Source organism: Lactuca sativa, chromosome 3 (genome assembly GCF_002870075.4).
Source record: "Lactuca sativa cultivar Salinas chromosome 3, Lsat_Salinas_v11, whole genome shotgun sequence".
In the NCBI taxonomy this organism is placed as follows: Eukaryota; Viridiplantae; Streptophyta; class Magnoliopsida; order Asterales; family Asteraceae; genus Lactuca; species Lactuca sativa.
Genome location: NC_056625.2, coordinates 163,586,977 through 163,606,058, shown reverse-complemented (window position 1 = coordinate 163,606,058; position 19,082 = coordinate 163,586,977). Strand labels below are relative to the sequence as shown.

At 30.0% G+C, this 19,082-nt stretch overlaps 2 protein-coding genes and 1 long non-coding RNA gene across 5 annotated transcripts; all 3 read right to left on the bottom strand.

The window, feature by feature from the left end:
- Positions 1 to 8,484: 8,484 nt before the first annotated feature.
- On the bottom strand, positions 8,485 to 11,458 carry LOC111890358 (uncharacterized). Of its 3 annotated transcripts, none has more exons than XR_002849827.3 (4): positions 10,824 to 11,458; positions 9,688 to 9,782; positions 9,519 to 9,579; positions 8,485 to 8,904 (listed from the first exon to the last, which is right to left on the bottom strand). It is a non-coding gene; the product is annotated as an uncharacterized LOC111890358 (long non-coding RNA). The 3 variants fall into 3 exon arrangements; XR_002849826.3 differs by having other exon boundaries at positions 10,943 to 11,457; XR_002849828.3 differs by having other exon boundaries at positions 11,013 to 11,456.
- A 2,977-nt stretch (positions 11,459 to 14,435) lies between these two features.
- Positions 14,436 to 14,975, bottom strand: LOC128132853 (glycine-rich RNA-binding protein 2-like). Its single transcript, XM_052769845.1, has 2 exons — positions 14,961 to 14,975; positions 14,436 to 14,783 (listed from the first exon to the last, which is right to left on the bottom strand). The coding sequence occupies exons 1-2, from the start codon at positions 14,973 to 14,975 to the stop codon at positions 14,436 to 14,438; spliced, it is 363 nt and encodes a 120-aa protein (XP_052625805.1).
- Positions 14,976 to 16,518: 1,543 nt separating this feature from the next.
- Positions 16,519 to 18,508, bottom strand: LOC111890357 (glycine-rich RNA-binding protein 4, mitochondrial). The gene is made up of 5 exons (XM_023886481.3): positions 18,372 to 18,508; positions 17,789 to 17,936; positions 17,632 to 17,700; positions 17,432 to 17,538; positions 16,519 to 17,175 (listed from the first exon to the last, which is right to left on the bottom strand). The coding sequence occupies exons 2-5, from the start codon at positions 17,922 to 17,924 to the stop codon at positions 16,807 to 16,809; spliced, it is 681 nt and encodes a 226-aa protein (XP_023742249.1). The 5' UTR covers positions 17,925 to 17,936; positions 18,372 to 18,508; the 3' UTR covers positions 16,519 to 16,806.
- Positions 18,509 to 19,082: the final 574 nt, after the last annotated feature.

Genomic DNA, 19,082 nt, shown 5'->3' with positions numbered 1-19,082 from the left:
ACTCCCAAACACATGATCAGGCTATATTTATCCCAGATATGATTGCATAACTGTCTAGGTTTAACTACAGTGTCCAACATCTAAATACTTTTATGTAGTTCTAATTGCGATGTTGTTTCGTGTATGTATGCATGTTAGTATACTTCTTATAAAATACTTAGATTTTAAAAGTATACTTTTAGTTAGAGCATTTTGGCCCCATTGTATTTATAGTTGTATATATTATGTGGTTTGATATACTTAGTTTAGTATCAACAATGCTCTGATACCAATCTGTCACACCCCCAAACCAGAACGACGGAAACGTTTGGGGGTGGATGATGTTATGTACATTATTACAACAATTGCATAATAGTAATCAAAGTACAACAAGCATTACATTGATAAAGTATAGTTTTACATTTGTGTTAAAATTAGTGTATACTTGACACCAAAATATATAGCAAAAACTAAAAGACATGAGTCTATGAAGCTCCGTCTTCTTAAAACCTATGGATATCTGTTTACTGATTTCCTAAGAATACAAGTATTTTTGAAAAGAGTGTCAACAATTAAGTTTGTGAGTTCATAAGCATGTTTATAATTGAATTCTGTCATTTGTTCCTTGAAAATATAAGTATGTTTTTCCCAGAAAATCCTATAAATGTGTTGTAGTCTTAATACCCTAAGACCAAAACGTGTAAATGTTATTGTACTCTGAGATAGTATGATGTAGTTTTGATTCACATAAAACCATGAAAAGTATGTTTTCTCTGTACTGGAATAGTATTCTCTATTTGTACTTGTATCAAAACTATGTAATTGTAAGTGCCTGGATTCACCAGCTGTATTGTAAAATATTGTATTGTAGTTTTATTATTTAATAAAACTATTTGAAGTTGTTTACTTATTCATACACTAATCATATTATTCAATACCAAATTGTGATTTATCATAACCATGCATGATGACCTAATATGGCCTGAACACAATGTTCTTCAAGCGCCGCAATCGGTACGACTTTGTCACTCCATGTCTGCCAGCCTAAGTGTAGCTAGCAGTTAAGGTGCGAGATTGTCAGTCCCGTATAGATCTATACAAAAGTGTCACGCTCTCCCTCAAGGAGACTATTGTTATAATTCCAGAGCTTGGTTGGTACTTAGATAAGTACGTGAAGTGTGTCTCACAAATGTTATATTGACGTTTACGTGTAGAATAATGAAAAGTCTTTTTTATGATAAATAACTGTATGTATGTTCCATAAACTATATCTATTATAGTTTATATCTTTGTTTTCTATAATGTATTCTGAACCTGGTAATAAAGTGTATATGATCCATAAACTATACCTGTTATAGTTTATATGTTTGTTTTCCGTATTGTATCTCAACTGTGTTAAATGATATGTAAGTTCCATAAAATATATCTATTATAGTTTATATGTATGTGTTCCACTGAAAGAAAAACCTTTGTATTGTTTATGATTTGGCAAGTTTAAATCGTAAAATCCGTGATAAAGTTGTTTCCGTGAAATTTAACATTTATGTCCAAATGGTACTAAAATAGATTGCAAAACTAATATTTTTGTTTAACAAGTTTTAAATGGTTTTATACTTATATAAATATAATATTTATATAACTATGATTAAAAGGATGGTCGAATAAATAATTCTACCTTAAGCCCACAACCAAACAAGGAACAGGAAATATAGCAAAATCATTAATTCTAATCATGTTGAATCCTAATTTTATATATATATATATATATATATATATATATATATATATATATATATATATATATGTGTGTGTGTGTGTGTGTGTGTATGTGTATGTTTTAGAACGACAACAATTAACAATATTTGAAATCATTTAAAAAATAACACTATATTTCTTGTGTTACACTCGTATTCCCTCCCTAAAAGAGTGAAAAATCATAAAAGCATAGGGGTATGAACTCACATTGTGTGTGAGTTCCGGGTTGGTTACGATGTGGTTGCGAAGATCCTCGGGTTAGAACACTTGATAATAGTCGTATCCTAATAATATTTATACACGATATTGTATTTAAATTAACGAAGTAATAAAATATTAAGTTTAAAGTGTTAGATAACACTTAATATGTAAGAAAACTTACAAAATTAATTCTTGAGAATTAATCTAAATGATTGTTCTTCCTTGGAAAACTTGAAGATGTGAAGTGTTCTTGAGGGAATTAAAAAGATTTGAAGGTTACTCCTTGAAGATTTGAACAAATGGTTATGAGTTTTGAAAGAAAAGTGAGAAGTTTTGGTGAGGATAATGTGAGAATGAGGTATGTTTTCAGTTGAAACACACACACACATACATACATACACAAACACATACATACATACATATATATATACATATATATATATATATATATATATATATATATATATATATATATATATGCGTGAAAAGGGACGTGACACATACATTGGAATATGTATTTTATCTCATTGACAGGTGTGCCGAAGGATAAGGTGGGAGGTTTCGTTCTAACTTCCCACCGAGAACAAAGGATTTTGGTCAGATGGGTGGGGTCTCACATGTTGTTTTCGGTCCGAAGGTGGCCTTCCTCGCATGTTTTCGATCTTGACCGAAATCTGTTTTCGGCCTCGCATAATATCTCTAAAATGTGATTTCGGTTCATTTAATCTTTGATTTGGTGTTTTCGGCCCAATTTGATTTTAAATTCTAAAAATCAAATACTCATATATAATAAAGTTATTTCCATTATTAAATCATATTTAAGCCTTATAAATTTAACAATTTAACAAATTGCCTTTTATTAAGTAAGTTTGTCTTTTATTGACTTTTGTTGACTTGAAATAACGAGTTGCTACAAGGTGCAATTGTGTCATATATTCCATTCACTCATAAATAATTTTTTTTAAATAATTATCATACATAATTAAAAATTAGTATTTTTTTTTCTTGAATCTCATGCATTTGAAACCCTCTTTTTTAACTTCTTAAAACCACATTAATTTGAAATCCTATTTTCTAACTAATGCAACTCAAAAGTTTTCTTAATTATGATTTAACACTCAAAAGTTCTATAACTTATATTATGTTTAATTAGCATTGAGTGAAAAGTTTACTATAAAAAGGTCAATCTTTTGGGAACACTTGCATACAAATCATATAAAAATTTCAAAAAGAAAACAAACTTAAAGGTTTTTGTGTTGGGTTGAGGTCTTATGACCACTTTTAGAGATATCCTATTATATTAGATCTTTTAATTTTAAGTTTGTTATACTAATTTGTTTTTATATTTTCTTCGTTTTTGGATTATTTTAATACAGTCGTTGTATATCGTGGTTTAATCATTAATATATTGATCATATGTTATATAGGGTGATATCAAAAATATTTAATTAAATATTTTAAATATGTTTTTTTTGTTTTGAACCGTCTCAAAAAGATAATTAATTAAAACTCATTCATATGTTATACTTTTCATCTCTCTCTCTTTCTCTCTCTCTCTCTCTCTCTCTCTCTCTATATATATATATATATATATATATATATATATATATATATATATATATATATATATATATATATATATATAAAATAGAGGTCAAACCACTTCAACCAAAATTTATTTAAAATCTAATATTTCAAATGCTTTTTAATAATGATTGTAAAAATTTCAGTATGTGTTACTTAATTGATTGATTAATAAGAATTTTAATGTTTTGAAACTCCTAACTCTTAAACTTGTATTATTTAATTTGTTAGTTAACTAAAATATTCTTCCTACATAAAGATAACATTTTTATGTTTGGTTACTCATATTTGTTTATATAATTAGAAAACAATGTGTACATAGAATGACTACTTCAATTTTACATAGGAATCAATACTACTAGAAGATTCTCGGCGCACCAACATAAAATCAAACGTACGAGATCCACATACCCTTTTTAACTATTTATATTAATGCTTAGTAATATCTATTTTATATTCCTATTAACCTTAATTTTTTAGGTACAAATTAAGGAAGAAGATTCTCGGCGCACCAATATAAAGTCAAACGTACGACTTGCAAAATATATAATTAAAATTAAATATCATATTTACTAATCGACTTATTTTAAAACTGTTGATGATATTTATGTATAATGATATATTTTGTATGACTTCATTCTTAATTTCAATATTTAATATTTGAAAGTTCATATATGAAACCTTGGATGTTTGGTGTAATATAAATAGTGTAATACAAAGTTTATTAGTTCAACATTGTTTATTAATAGCTCATTCAAAACAACTTATTTCTTATTTAATCCAAAAGATATTATCGGACATAAGAAAAGTAGATTATATTAATGTTATACAAGAACTTATAATATATATTGGATATTATAAAAGTAAAAGTAAAGTTTATAAGGTATGGACTATATTAGATAGTATCAATATATAAATTGATGGATTTTTATGTTATTTGATAATTCTGTTAATGCCCAATACATGACTAAAAACGTAAATTTCAACATATTTTTATTTTTCCCCATAATTAATTTAACCACTTAAATGTGATCTTGCGCAACGCGTGAGGTTATGCCTAGTATACTTATAAAGAAATGATTTTTCATTTCACCACATTCATTTGAAACTCTTATTCAGTTTTCATTTCACCACATTCATTTGAAACTCTCATGTATTTTTCCTTTCACCACATTCATTTGAAACTCCCATGACTTTTCAATTTCTTTCTAATAATGATTATAAGTTGGTTAATAAGGTTAAATAAATATAAAACCTAAAGTGTAATCATATATAAACTAAATTTCAATATTAAAAGAATATATTTTCTTCTACTTATAAAGTTATGATTTTAACTTTAAACATATTATACTTAATTTATTAGGTCTAATATGTTGTTGTATGTAAACCATTATCATTTTAAAGCTACAACTTTGAACAATTTGTATAAAATACTTAAATTGTTAATTTAAATATAACCTTACACGATAAGCTTAAATATAAATATTAGTTTAACTTAAACAACCTAAAGAATATTTTGTAAATAGTTAAAAGTGATAAGTTATAGTGTCTGTCTAATAATGATTATAAGTTGGTTAATAAGGTGAAATAAGTATCACACTTAAAGTGTAATCATAAATAAACTAAAATTCAATATTAAAATAATACTTTTACTTCTATTTATAAAGTTATGTCTTTAACTTTTAACATATTATACTTAATTTGTTAGATTTAATATGTTATTGTATGTAAATCATTATCAGTTTAAAGCTACAACTTTTGAACAGTTTGGACAAAATACTTAAATTGCTAATTTAAATATAACATTACAGGGTCAACTAATATAAATTTCAGTTCCACTTAAAAAATCCAAAGAATATTTTGTGAATAGTTAAAAGTGATAAGTTATAGTGCAAAATGCAAAAACGAAATTGTGATATCAATTTAACTAAAATATGTCCTAAAGATATTTTTATAATCATTAAAAGTTTTCAAATAAGTAGCTTAAAATAACTTACAATAACAATAGTTAAAAATAACTTTATATAAATGATTATATTGTTACATTTAAAATAAAATAAAAAAAGTGTTTGATGTTTTAAATAAATACAATGATAAAATTAAAACGTTAATCAAATAAATTTTAAAAAATTAATTAACAATAACAACAACTATAAATAACATTAAACCACACATTATATTTAATTTTATTCATGAGTAACCCGCAGGTAGAGCTCATTCAAAAGAATGAGATTATGTAGTTTTAATAGATGTATATATTATCATATAATTCAAAATAGAGCAAATTACGCGAATGGTCCAAATGGTTTAGAGTAATTTGTGTGTTTGGTCCTAGATTTATTTTTTTAACTCGAAAAGTCCCTATTATTTGCTTTTGTTACGCACTTGGTCCATGTCTTACCTAAAAAAACTATTTTTTTCCCTTTATTTTTTTTAATTTATTGAAATAAACACACCCCAACCCCAACCCACCCTCTCACCTTACCTTACCTACCCCACTATTTTTCATATTTAAATAATAGTTTTTTTTTAGATAAGACAAAGACCAAACGTGTAACAAAAACAAATAGTATGGACCAACCGCATAAGAATAACAAGTAGTAGGGAGCTTCCGAATTAAAAAAACAAATCAGAGATCAAGCGCGCAAATTACCCTAAACCATAGGGACTATTCGTGTAATTTACTCTTCAAAATAATCAATATATTATATCTCCGTAGTATACGAATTATTATATAAAATTTAACAACATTATTGTTATATTTAAAAAAACATATATTTGTAAAGATTTCAGCTATATAGATGCTTATGCGCAACACACGGGCATTCGCCTAGTATAATATATATAATCAGGTTGGCGGGTTAACCCGTGAACCCAAATAGCTAATCCAACCCAAACCATGAAACAAACGGTTGGTGGGTCAGAAATTTCAACCCAAAGCCGCTTATTTTTGTGTCGGTCTCGTATCAGGTTATAATTTAGGTCGATAATTGTCACTCCTAGATAGAACATATATGGGTACAAGACACTTTTGAACAACTCCTAACTCTTCTTTTTATATAACTAGAAAGGTACAGCAAAATGACTAAACCATGGTTAAGTATGATGGACAAACGAAGATCAATCTTCAAAACGCATAACGCTAGGAGTGCTTTGCATCAATCTCCATCAACACTTTCACATAAGCCCACACAATCTTCATATCGTCAAAAATTTATCTTTGCATGTATAAAAACGTTTAAAAATGTATAAAAAAAAAACTTATATTTACATGTATAAAAAAGCATTGTCAAAATTCCTTTTTAATTTAAGTATTTTTATACATGTATTTAATAATATGTATAAATATGTTTAAACGAAAAAAGAACTTTGAAAACGTTTCATAAGGTGTAAAATGGGGAATATCAAAAAAAGTGCTAATATTTTTACACTAATTTACGAAAAAGTCCAAAGCTAAAATTGGTTTACGAAAAAACATGAATTACTGGTAAAAATTACGATTTGACCTCTTTTTCACAGTTTACCGGTTTCATTACTTACACAGTTCCATTAAAGTCTCATTATTTTACCATAATTTACGAATAAGTCTCAAAGTAAAATTAAGTTTTGATTTGACCATTTTGGTCAATGTAACATATATTTTACCGGTTTTATTGTTGACCTTGACGTATAGTTATTAAATGAGCTAATAAGACGGATATGATAGGCTATATAATGCTACGTTTACTGTACAATTTGATATCTATCTCATAGGCTTGTTTATGATTATGTATCAAGGTCAGCAATGAAACCGATAAAATGTGTGTTTCCGAGAAAAAAAATTCGAGAAAGGAGCTAATGAGATGGATATATTAGGTTACATAAGATTAGATGGACGATTTGAAATTTCTTATAAACTTAAAAAATGAAGAAGTGGTTAGTAGTTTATGTAATTATGGCAGTATTCGTTGGATGTATTTTATATTCCAAAAAATATAAATACATAAGGATATCAAGTTTTATGGTAAACATAGTACTATATAACCCATCATTTTCATCTCATCAATCCATTTAATGACTAGGCGTTCAGATCATCAATGAAACTGATAATATATATGTTACATGGAAAAAAAAAAAAAAGGTTAAATCAGCACTTAATTTTAGTTTGGTACTTATTTGTAAGTTATGATAAAATAATGAGACTTGAATGGAACTAGACAGGTAATGAAACAGGAAAAAATTGGTTAAATCGTCATTTTTACTGGTAATTCATATTTTTTTTGTAAACGAATTTCAGTTTGAGATTTTTTCATAAATTAGAATAAAATAATAAGGGTTTTTCTAAAGATTTCCCTATAAAAATATATAAAAAGGTTTTTCGTATATATTTTAGGAAAGTTTACGAAATAATCATAATATTTTGGTTTCTATAGAAAAGTTTCAATGTTATGGATCAATTTACAAAATAGTCCCAAATGAATTTTGTTACCGGCTGAATCGGGAAAAAGGAGTCAGAATGCAACTTTTACCGGGTTTTATGTTTTTTTTTGTAAATAAAAATTAATTTAGAACTATTTCATAATCAAGCCCAAAATATTAAGACTATCTAAAGATTTCCCAAAAATCAACATCAACAAAAGTTACTTGTTTGACCGGCTCTCATGGGCAACAATGGTAATGACATAACTTTTACCTAAAACTAGATGAGGAACCCCGCTTTGCGGGGTATGGATTTGTAAACAACATAAAAAATAAGGGATCATTGATCAATTGTTTTGGTCGTTAGTGGTACGCTTTCACAGTGACCATAATTAAATTCACACATAATTAAGTCATAATATTGCAGAAATAATGAAATACCTTATTTTTAATAAAACCACTAAACTGTACCTTTTCCATTTACGTTTCAACAGGATATAGTAGTAATCTAAGACTAGCTTCACCTTTTAACAGATTCTCGGTTGGATAGTTTTTTGTTCCTGATCATTATTCATAAAAATTATACTTAGACACAACCATTACATTTTACACATAATAGTTGCATATTTACATATAATAGCAGTGTACTTACAATTCTTTATAGATAATAGCCATAAATAACAAATGAAATACATCTCTGTTGGAATTCTTTACTCATAATAGAAAAATACTAAAGTTCTTTACCCATAATTGCAACATACTTATAGTTATTACATATTGTTGTCCTCGTCTTGTTAGCAACATGTGTTGTGGATTTCATCTCCCAACATCGTCCATAATATCCCATTGCTCCGGTACATAATTAAAATACTAATTATTGGCAATAGTGTAACCAAAATAAGGAAAAATGCAGTAATGTGCTACAAAGAAAAGTTACCGACCGATTCGACCTACTTTTGCTTTTGGATTTTTGCTCCTTTCAATCACCTAAAAGACGATTAAAATAAAAAAATGATCAATTAAAACATGGAATAATAGCATGTAAAAGAGAAAGCATTTTTACTAATTACATTAATTTTGGTAATGAAGAAAATGGTCATTTTTGTCAAAAGGACAAAGTTGGTCAACGTGGTCAACATGACCATTTTAGTCATTTTCCCATATGAAGCTAGAAAAGGGGACCATTTCTTTAAATCTGACTATACCGAGGGACTAATTTTGTAGAGGAGACCATTTCTGTAAATTCCCTATTAGGTAGGTGCCATTTTGATATTTTTATGAAACACATGAAAATTTTCTATAACTTTCAATCAAAGTTTTATCTAGAATAGCATTGTACTTTGTAAGTATGATGGTTTAATAAGCAAAAAATTATAAAAAAATAAGTTGGTAAACTATCGTCCAAGCAATCTATACACACATACACAGATTGATCATTCCAAAAATACCTAAAACACCTTTAAAGTTAAAAACTTTGAATTCAAATATAATAATAAAAAATCTGATCACGTGTAACATAGATTTAATTATAATTTTGGTATTGATATATAAATAAAATAAAAAACATGTGTACATACAATTTGTAAGCACTGCAACCTTACCTTCTATATGCTTTGTTTGTAATTCTCTACCCTACCCTAGCCCATATAACTCCAAGAAAATCTACATGGCAGTAAATAAAGGCAGTTTAGTAATTTTACTTTGTTCGATGTTCTTGGATAGATGAGCAAATAGGAAGCTCATAAAAGGGTATCTGGTGAAAGTAACTACCTTTGTATTCATTAGTTCAGATCAGATATATCAGATAGAATTATGCTTTGTATTAAAAACTTGGTTATTTGATTTGAAAAATCCCAAATCTTCACCTGCAAAACAGATGTAATCATTTAATAACATCGAAAAGACTCGAAAAAAGGTCAAAGGTCAAAGAAAAAATTGTCGAACGTCAATCACTAATCAAGACTTCACATTGAATATTTGGCAGGATTTATCAAAAGCACCAATCCCATTGCCCTAAATGACAACAAAGAGTAGAAGACATGATACAAATAGTCATATCTACAACAAGAAGAAAATAGCTATATCACCTTTTGTCAAATCTTTACAACTATTGAATTTCTTGCTCAAAAGTGTTTGGGTTTTCTAGTTATGCCACTGTTAGAAAATTTTATTTCTCACATGTTCCAATATGGCCTTCACTCAAACTACCGTAAAATTGTTTTATTAGACTCATATATAAATGCTATGAATTTACAAATTTAAAAAATGACAACATACTTGGCCACTTAGGCAACATACTTTCATTTAATTGTTTAGTATAGAATTGTGGTTTTCATCATCGACATAATGATTTTCAATGTACAAAATTTTAATAGTACTTGAGATTATAGATAACTGAATACCAAAACATGTGGAGCAAAGAATCACACATAGTAGCTAAGTTGGGATCAACTCCTATGCAATGCCAGATTTGGACCCTTTAGAACATGCTCTGTTAACTCAACCAACGAAGCTAGTAAAAGCTATCGTAATCCTGTTATAATATCAGTTTTTTTTTTCTAGTACTTAACCCATAAAGCTCACTAATCTAAAAGGAAACAACCTCATAATCTGTTATTCAAAGAGAAGAAAACAAACATTTTCTATTACACATACATCTAGATTACTTCCATTTCCTAAGTCATTAAACAAGCAGAACATATAGCTTTCGTTGACAACCTCATTCCTTCATCCCTCTATTAAAAAGTTAAAATAGTTTCCTGTAGTCAGAAAAACACCCTTTCATGGAAGATATCAAGTCGTACATGAAGCAAGTGAAATAAATAAACCCATTAACAGTGCATTAAGAAAAATTAGATTTTTTAGGAAGTGAAATAAATAAACCCAACAAAAAATTAGGGTCTTACAGGATAGAGCCTTTGTTCTTCATCCACTTCAAACAATTAACAATACATTCAGCAAAATTAGGTTTTTTTAGACTACTGATCCAGAACAAAAATATAAAAACAAATGGTGTTTCAATTACTTTCAACTTCCTAATTTAATGCAGGAGCGAAGCAGTTGGTTATACAGAGCGTCCAATTGATCGGCGATACCTTGATGAGAACTAAGAATGAAATCGATTTGAGGTATTAGGAAATTGATTTAATACTTGAGAAGGAGAAGTCGATGGTGGTTTCTTCTATGGCAGTAAGCTGAGGTGGAGCTAAAATGGAGCGGAAGGGCCTGGGTTTGGTGGCGATTGTAGCCATGAACGGTCGACATGTGGGGAAAATGTTGGAAGAAGAAAAAACCTGGAGCGGAATCCGAGGAATCATTTCTCGGTTTTATTTTTGAAATATTAATTTTGGGTTTCTTATTCGCTACATTCCAACCAAATACCCTCAATCTTCTTCTCCTACGTTTAATCAGACCTTCAATCGATAGAAAATAAATACGTGATCGGAAAGAACAGTGGGATGGCAAAAGAGAATAGAAAGGGCATTTGATAGGATATGCGGTGGAAAATTCCAGAAACTCGCTAAGATAAACATAAAATAATTGAACGATGAACAACACATGTTGTAAAGAATGTACAAAATTCCATAAAATGCCCCCATACAAATACTAAGCAGAAAGTGCAACTAAACCCATAATAAGGGTACCATTTTTACCAATCTCTCAGGAACTTTACTATTCGTAAGAGGTGCAACTTTAATATATATATATATATATATATATATATATATATATATATATATATATATATATATATATGGTTAGGTTCTTTTGTTTCTAGTAACTATTGTGTGCCAAAATGCACAGATCTGGACCATCGGATGGAATATAATCAAATGTCATGATCTGAGGGTCTATGATAGTACAATAGGGTAACATATACCAGATAATCACACAAATTTTAGCATAAGGGCATTGTAGTCAATTGAGACAAATTTAAAAAAGGAAAAATCGAGATTTATGGGATAATTAATGATTTTGATCTAAAAAATCTGATTTTTTTCAAATTAATTCAATTTCAAATGTAATTTGTAAACATAAACCAATTTTATTCTATCAGAATGTTATCTTGTTAGAATGATAATCTGTAATTTTGTCAGAATGGTATACAACTATGAGCATAATATTATAAAAAGATATCATCAACACCAATAATTTTTAATGAATACAACTTTTATATAATACGGAGTTTAATAGTTTAGAATCGGTAATTACATTCATTCCTAAATAATACAACTATGAACATAAATTACATTGATTCTTGATATCTCTTGCCAAAAAAATATCGGCATTCTTGAAAGAATCCTCATTCACTTTCTTGTTTCGTTTCTAGATGTCTTGTGTATGTTTGACCTCTAAGCCACTTCAAAATATGCTAGCATTCTATGAGATTGACATTTTGTGAGATTGACATTCTATCAGAATTGTATTGCATAAGAATAATTTTATACAAGGAGTCTTTCCCATCAGGTCTTCAAGCCATTCTTCAAGCCATTTCTATCACAAATTCATTGTCAAATATTTTGTAGTGATACACTTGTAACAACTGCACATTAAACATATAACTAATTAACTACAATCCTATCAGAATACATCAATAATATTCTTAAAGAATAAACGATTCTTGCAGAATGGTTTTGAATATTCTTAAAGAATATACCCAAGGAACAAAACGTTGAGTCCTACCAATAAAACCCTTAGCATTTGAAAAATAAACACAACATAAGCAACCATATTATGATAAAAAGGGATGTGGGTTTAGAATAAAAAGAATGGTGTATATTCTAATTTCATAGAATTGGTTATGGTAATTCACTGCTTAAGTTGACAAGGAATTCAAGATCAAAAAGCAATTGGATGTAAAATCTATTTTCAGGATTGAGGTAAATAATTTCTATAGTTAAACACAAGTTACTACATCACATAATCAATCTTTTGTTTTCCAGTTACAAATACCAAGATTTCAACTATGCATTTTATCGAACACGTGGTGTGCTTCTTCAGTTTCTTCAAAAAAAATAATGAGAGTCTTACCAGTTCAGTTTCTTGAATTCAAGAAACAAACCCAAACAACCATGAGTTATATTCCATCCATTATCATAAAAATTTTCAGGAAAACCCAAACATCCAAATTTACATGGATTCAAATCAAAATACGACGAAGAAGTAGATCACATGTTGGCTATGGATGCTTCCGTTAACTTCCTCTTCCTTTGATCAGTCAAGAATCGAGACCCTTGTCTCCCTCAAACTTGTTGTTTTGCTGCTTCCTTTCTCCCTTCTGTGTCAATGGCCAACAACCCCATTTTCATGCTTTTCCTTTCCTGACAAACAAAGAAAAACAAACACTTCCCAATTTCAATCTTTTGTTGCCATTCTCTCCCCCTAGTTGTTGGATTACCGGACCAGAGAAAGAACAGGAGGTTGTCGGAGCATACCTCCGTCCACGTATCTGCAATCACTGGGATTTCCTCCCCGTTCACTCCTCGCTTCTCACTCGCGTTCATGGACCCCACAGCAGCGCCACTGCTCCTCCGCATCCCCTTCTTCAGCCTCATCGAACCCCAGAGTCCATCATTGATTGCGAGACGAGAGTATGTGCTCCCATTTTGATTCGTCAATTGTAGAAGAAGAAGCAGAAGCGGTGATGGTGATGGTGATGGTGTTGATGCCGATGATGAACTTGTTCGGCCACAGACATAACTAGGTCAAATATATTTACTTTATTTCCTTAATTAAATGATTTCAATTAAATGATTTCCTTAATTAAAAGTACAAAATGTCCAAAATACCCTTTAATGATTTATTTAATTATTTATTATTTCTTGAATTCTCATTGGTGCATTTAAGCACACAATAATTGCTAGAAACAGTTGAACCTAACTCTCTCTCTCTCTCTCTCTCTATATATATATATATATATATATATATATATATATATATATATATTAAATGACTTTAAAACAAATGATAATTATATACATATAATATTAATTCACAATGGTCTTAAGAAATACACTTTCTATTGCTTAAAGTTATGCCACAAAAGTTTCAAGACTTTTTCACTTTTGGTTGTGCTTTTGGTCTCTCCTTAACTTTTTTGCCACATTAGTTTGTGGAGTTGACACTTTTGTGCTGTCAACTTGGATATTATCTAGCCACAAAAGTTTTTAGAGTTTGCCACTTTTAGTCCCTGACATTTAGGCTATAAATAAACCGAACGAACACAAACAAATACTTAAACCGGAAAAAACGATAAAATGCAATGTTTTTTTATAATACTAGGCCATTAGGATATTACTATTTATTGTGAAAGTTGCTTTTTGTATGGTCCCCACCAAAATAAAATATTAAAACACTAAATAGTTTTTTTACACGCTGCGAAAAAGTTTATTCATATACTATAAATATTTCCTCCACCGAAAAACCACCACTAACACCATAATCACCGCCTTTATTCACCATAGGGGTATAATAGTCCAAAGGATTCTAACCACTAGTAGACTCATATATTCACATCTTCACTTGTTACAAGTATTGGCATAATCATCATCATTCTCCTCTACATCATCCTCACCAAAATGGTTCATATTCTCATCACCACCACCTTCATTGCCGCCAGGTGACACTCCCGTATCACCGCCACCGCCACCTAAAACCCCGCTGAAAAGATCATTCCCGCCACCAGCATTTTGATTCCCACCACCATACCCGCCTATATTACTGCTGCCACCACCATATCCACCACCATTGTAACCACCATTTCCTTCATATCTGCCACCGCCACCAGGGCCGCCATAACTGCCACCAAATGATGGGCGGGGCCTCTCTTGGGCGACACTCACTCTAATCCTTCGACCATCAAGTTCCTAAAACTCATTGCCAACAAATAAATATTCATCCTAAGTTACACTTTTTGGTTTATGTCCAAAAAATAACCTTTTTCAAATTTGGTCACTATAATTTTTATTGTGTTTAATCCAAAATCAATATAAAACCTCAAAAAAAAAAATCAAAACTATTGAATGTTTCAGTTTTTGACAAACGCATAATAGAACCATGAAATTGGGACCAAAATTGAAAAGAAAATTCTTTTTTTTTGGTCTGAAATCAAAAAAATGCAAACTACAAGGACCAAAATTTTATAAAATGTTCAAAATATCCTTTAATGATTTATTTAATTATTTTTTATTTCTTGAATTTTCGTTGGTGCATTTAGACACACAATAATTATTAGAAACATTTGAACATCTCTCTCTCTCTCTCTCTCTCTCTCTATATATATATATATATATATATATATATATATATATATATATATATATATATATATATATATATATATATATATATGATGGGTTTTAGCCATAAGAACTTTTCTATGTGCGCATGCAAAACCCTAATGCTTGGATCTAGGCTTTCTAATTAAACATGCTTTGAATCCAAGACTTCTAATAACTAATTAGGTATAAAACAATACAAAATCAGATCTAGAAGCATACCTTTGAATCTCTTGTTTGATCTTGTTGTCTTGGAGCTCTAGAGTCACAATTGTCACTCCTCTAATGGCTTACAAACACCAAATAGCAAGGAGGATGATTTGAGAGAGAGAAGAGGGGAGGAAATTCGGCCAGGGATTCTCTACTTCAGATGAGATGTCAATTTCTCTTTGCCATAGGGTTTATTTATACTTGTAGACTCCTTAAGGGTTACAACTTAAACCCTAGTTGGATAATCTTTCCTTAAAGCAATCCAAATCCATTCCTTAGATAACCTTTGACGATTTTAAGCTATCCCTAGCTTCTAGAATTCGTCCATCCTCTATCCAATAAGGATTTACAGTCTAAAGTTTAACTATCAAACAATTGACAGTTTATACCCTCTTATTTAATTAATCTCTTTAAGTCACCAAATTAATACTAATTAATTTATGACTTATATTAATCAAATAACAATATTATTATTCTTTATATTATTCTCATAATATATTAATAATATTTATTCTCTCTTAATAAATCATCTATCAAGTTGCTATGGTGAAGGCAACCCAAAAGGACCATGCACAATCGGGTCAAATACTTGCCTAATATAGTTGCAGCCTTAAACACTATTCCAACAATATATATATATATATATATATATATATATATATATATATATATATATATATATATATATATATATATATATATATATATATCAAATGACTTTAAAAAAAATGATAATTATATACGTATAATATTAATTCACAATGGTCTTAAGAAAATAATACACTTTCTATTGTTTAAAGTTATGCCACAAAAGTTTCTAAGACTTTTTCATTTTTGGTCCTGTTTTTGGTCTCTCCTTAACTTTTTACAACATTAGTTTGTGGAGTTGATATTTTTGTGCTATCAGCTTCGATATTATCTAGCCACAAAAGTTTCTATAGTTTGACACTTTTAGTCCCTGACATTTAGGCTATAAATAAACCAAACGAACACAAACAAATACTTAAACCAGAAAAAATGATAAAATGCAATGTTTTTTATAATATTAGGCCATTAGGATATTGCTATTTATTGTGAAAGTTGCTTTTTGTATGGTCCCCACCAAAATAAAATATTAAAACACTAAATACTTTTTTTACACGCTGCGAAAAAGTTTATTCATATACTATAAATATTATTGCCAAAATCCCTTATTTTCACTTGGAGAAAAACCAAAAACAGAACACTTGAGTTCTCCATTCTAAACGACAAAAACATCAACACCTGTCACCAGAAAACATTCCCTATACTATTTCCTCCACTGGAAAACCACCACTAACACCATAATCACCGCCTTTATTCACCACAGGGGTATAATAGTCCAAAGGATTCTAGCCACTAGTAGACTCATATATTCACATCTTCACTTGTTACAAGTATTGGCATAATCATCATCATTCTCCTGAACATCATCCTCACCAAAATGGTTCATATTCTCATCACCACCACCTTCATTGCCGCCAGGTGACACTCCGGCATCACCACCACCACCACCTAAAACCCCACTGAAAAGATCATTCCTGCCACCAGCATTTTGATTCCCACCACCATACCCACCTATATTACTGTTGCCGCCACCATATCCACCACCCATATAACCACCAGCTCCTCCATATCCGCCACCACCACCAGCTCCATATCCACCGCCACCAGGGCCGCCATAACCACCACCAAATGATGGGCGGGGCCTCTCTTGGGCGACACTCACTCTAATCCTTCGACCATCAAGTTCCTAAAACTCATTGAAAAAAAATCATCAGCCTAATTTACAGATTTGGTCCCTGTAATTTGCACTTGTTTGCTCTATGTCCAAAAAATAACCATTTTTTATATATAACCTCGAAAAAAAAACTGTTAAATGTTTCAATTTTTGACAAAAGCATAATAATTGGGACCAAAATTGAAAAGATATTATTTTTTTGATGGAAAGTTAAAAAAATGTAAACTACAAGGACCAAAATTTTATAAAACTTAAAGATGCATAATACCTTTCCATCCATATCCTGAAGAGCAGAATTAGCTGCATCAGCTGATGTATAACTAACAAATCCAAACCCTCGAGATCTACCAGAGTCACGATCAGTGATAACTCTAACTGCAAAAATCAAAACCCTAATGATATCAGTAAAATCAATTTATAGTTTTATACGATTCAAATTTTGATCTTGATAGATGTTAGAATTTATACCATCTATCACTTCTCCATATTGCTGAAAAGCTTCTTTTAATCCCATTTCATCAGTTGCATAAGCAAGACCTGCATAGGATATTATACGAATTTGTTATTCTGGACACTGATTTGGGAAACATGTATAAATGAGATGAAAAAGAACATGATATTAAACCTCCTACGAAGAGTTTAGCAGATGACATGCTTCTGATTGACTGGAAAAGTGGTGAATTTGAAGAAGATAATCCCATATTGACATGATTGCTTCCTGATTGTTTAAGCAGATTGCCGAATCTACTAAGAAAAGCCATTTTCAGAGGAACCTGATAACAATGGAGGAATATGAAGTCAATATCAAAATGGTACAATAAAAAAAACAACATCTTTGGAATAAATAATGATTTTAAGCCTCTATAGCTTCCATGAACAGCAGGATCATAGAACAGAAGCAATAAATACAAAGTGCGACTGAAACCCTATCATTTCTGCAACTAAATCACATCACGGATGCTCTTTTATTAAACCCTAGAGTCGATACTCCACTCATGTATCGATTCATTAGAAGCAGAACAAAGAAATATCGAAGTGAAATTCATTACACACGCGGATTAAGCGAGAGGGGATTTAACACTAGTAATTTTTTTTTCTTTGTTGACCCAAAACCCTAATCGAAACAAGATTTATGAAATACAGATGGAATCAATAATGTGAGACCACATAATCGACTTATGACTGATGAAACAGGAATTAAAACTTACGATAATTAGGGTTTACAGTGACGACGAACCCTACCACCGTGGCTCTGTTGCCATTTTCGTGCTTTCACCGCAAGTAAATATACGGAGAGGGGTGTTTGCACGTGAAATGCACATCCTACGTCTATTTCTTTTTTGGAAAGAAGCATTTATTTTTGGGAAATTGTTATAAAAGATATTTTAATAAAAATAACCAATGTTTTTAAAATTTTGGAAAATAACTATATTATCTGGAATAGGATATCCCAAAAAACTGCTACTCATTTTGGAATGACATGGTCAATTTGGGATCACCTCAGTCCTAACCATACAGGATTGACAGTCTGGATTTCATATTGTACACCAGACACACATTTTGGAAAACAGAATAGAAATTCCTTCACTATATAATGGTGTATTACAACTTTAGAACCAAAATCTGTAATTGTGTTGTTTTATAACTGCTTCATAGGATAAGTTTCTCAAACAATGTTTCTAAAGAAAGATCGTCCAACTTGCTTGTTTATATGCATAACTTTGAGAGAACAAACCCCATGGTTACACCAACATCAAAATTGATGATAGTGATCATTTCCAACTTTGTTTTGTAGCTATTAGATGTGTGGTAAAATAATTTTGTTTCAAAATTTAATTGTTTGTGTTTTTACAACTAATTGTTTTATTTTGCCATAAAAAAAAATCAACTTCATACATTCATAGGTTGCGTGTTGTCTG

Coding starts and splice junctions, on each gene's coding strand:
- LOC111890357 (XM_023886481.3), bottom strand. CDS start 17,924: ATGGCTTTTCTTAGTAGATTCGGCAATCTGCTTAAACAATCAGGAAGC. Junction 17,701..17,788: donor TGCTAAACTCTTCGTAGGAG/GTTTAATATCAT, acceptor TATCCTATGCAG/GTCTTGCTTATGCAACTGAT. Junction 17,176..17,431: donor TTCAGGATATGGATGGAAAG/GTATTATGCATC, acceptor AATGAGTTTTAG/GAACTTGATGGTCGAAGGAT.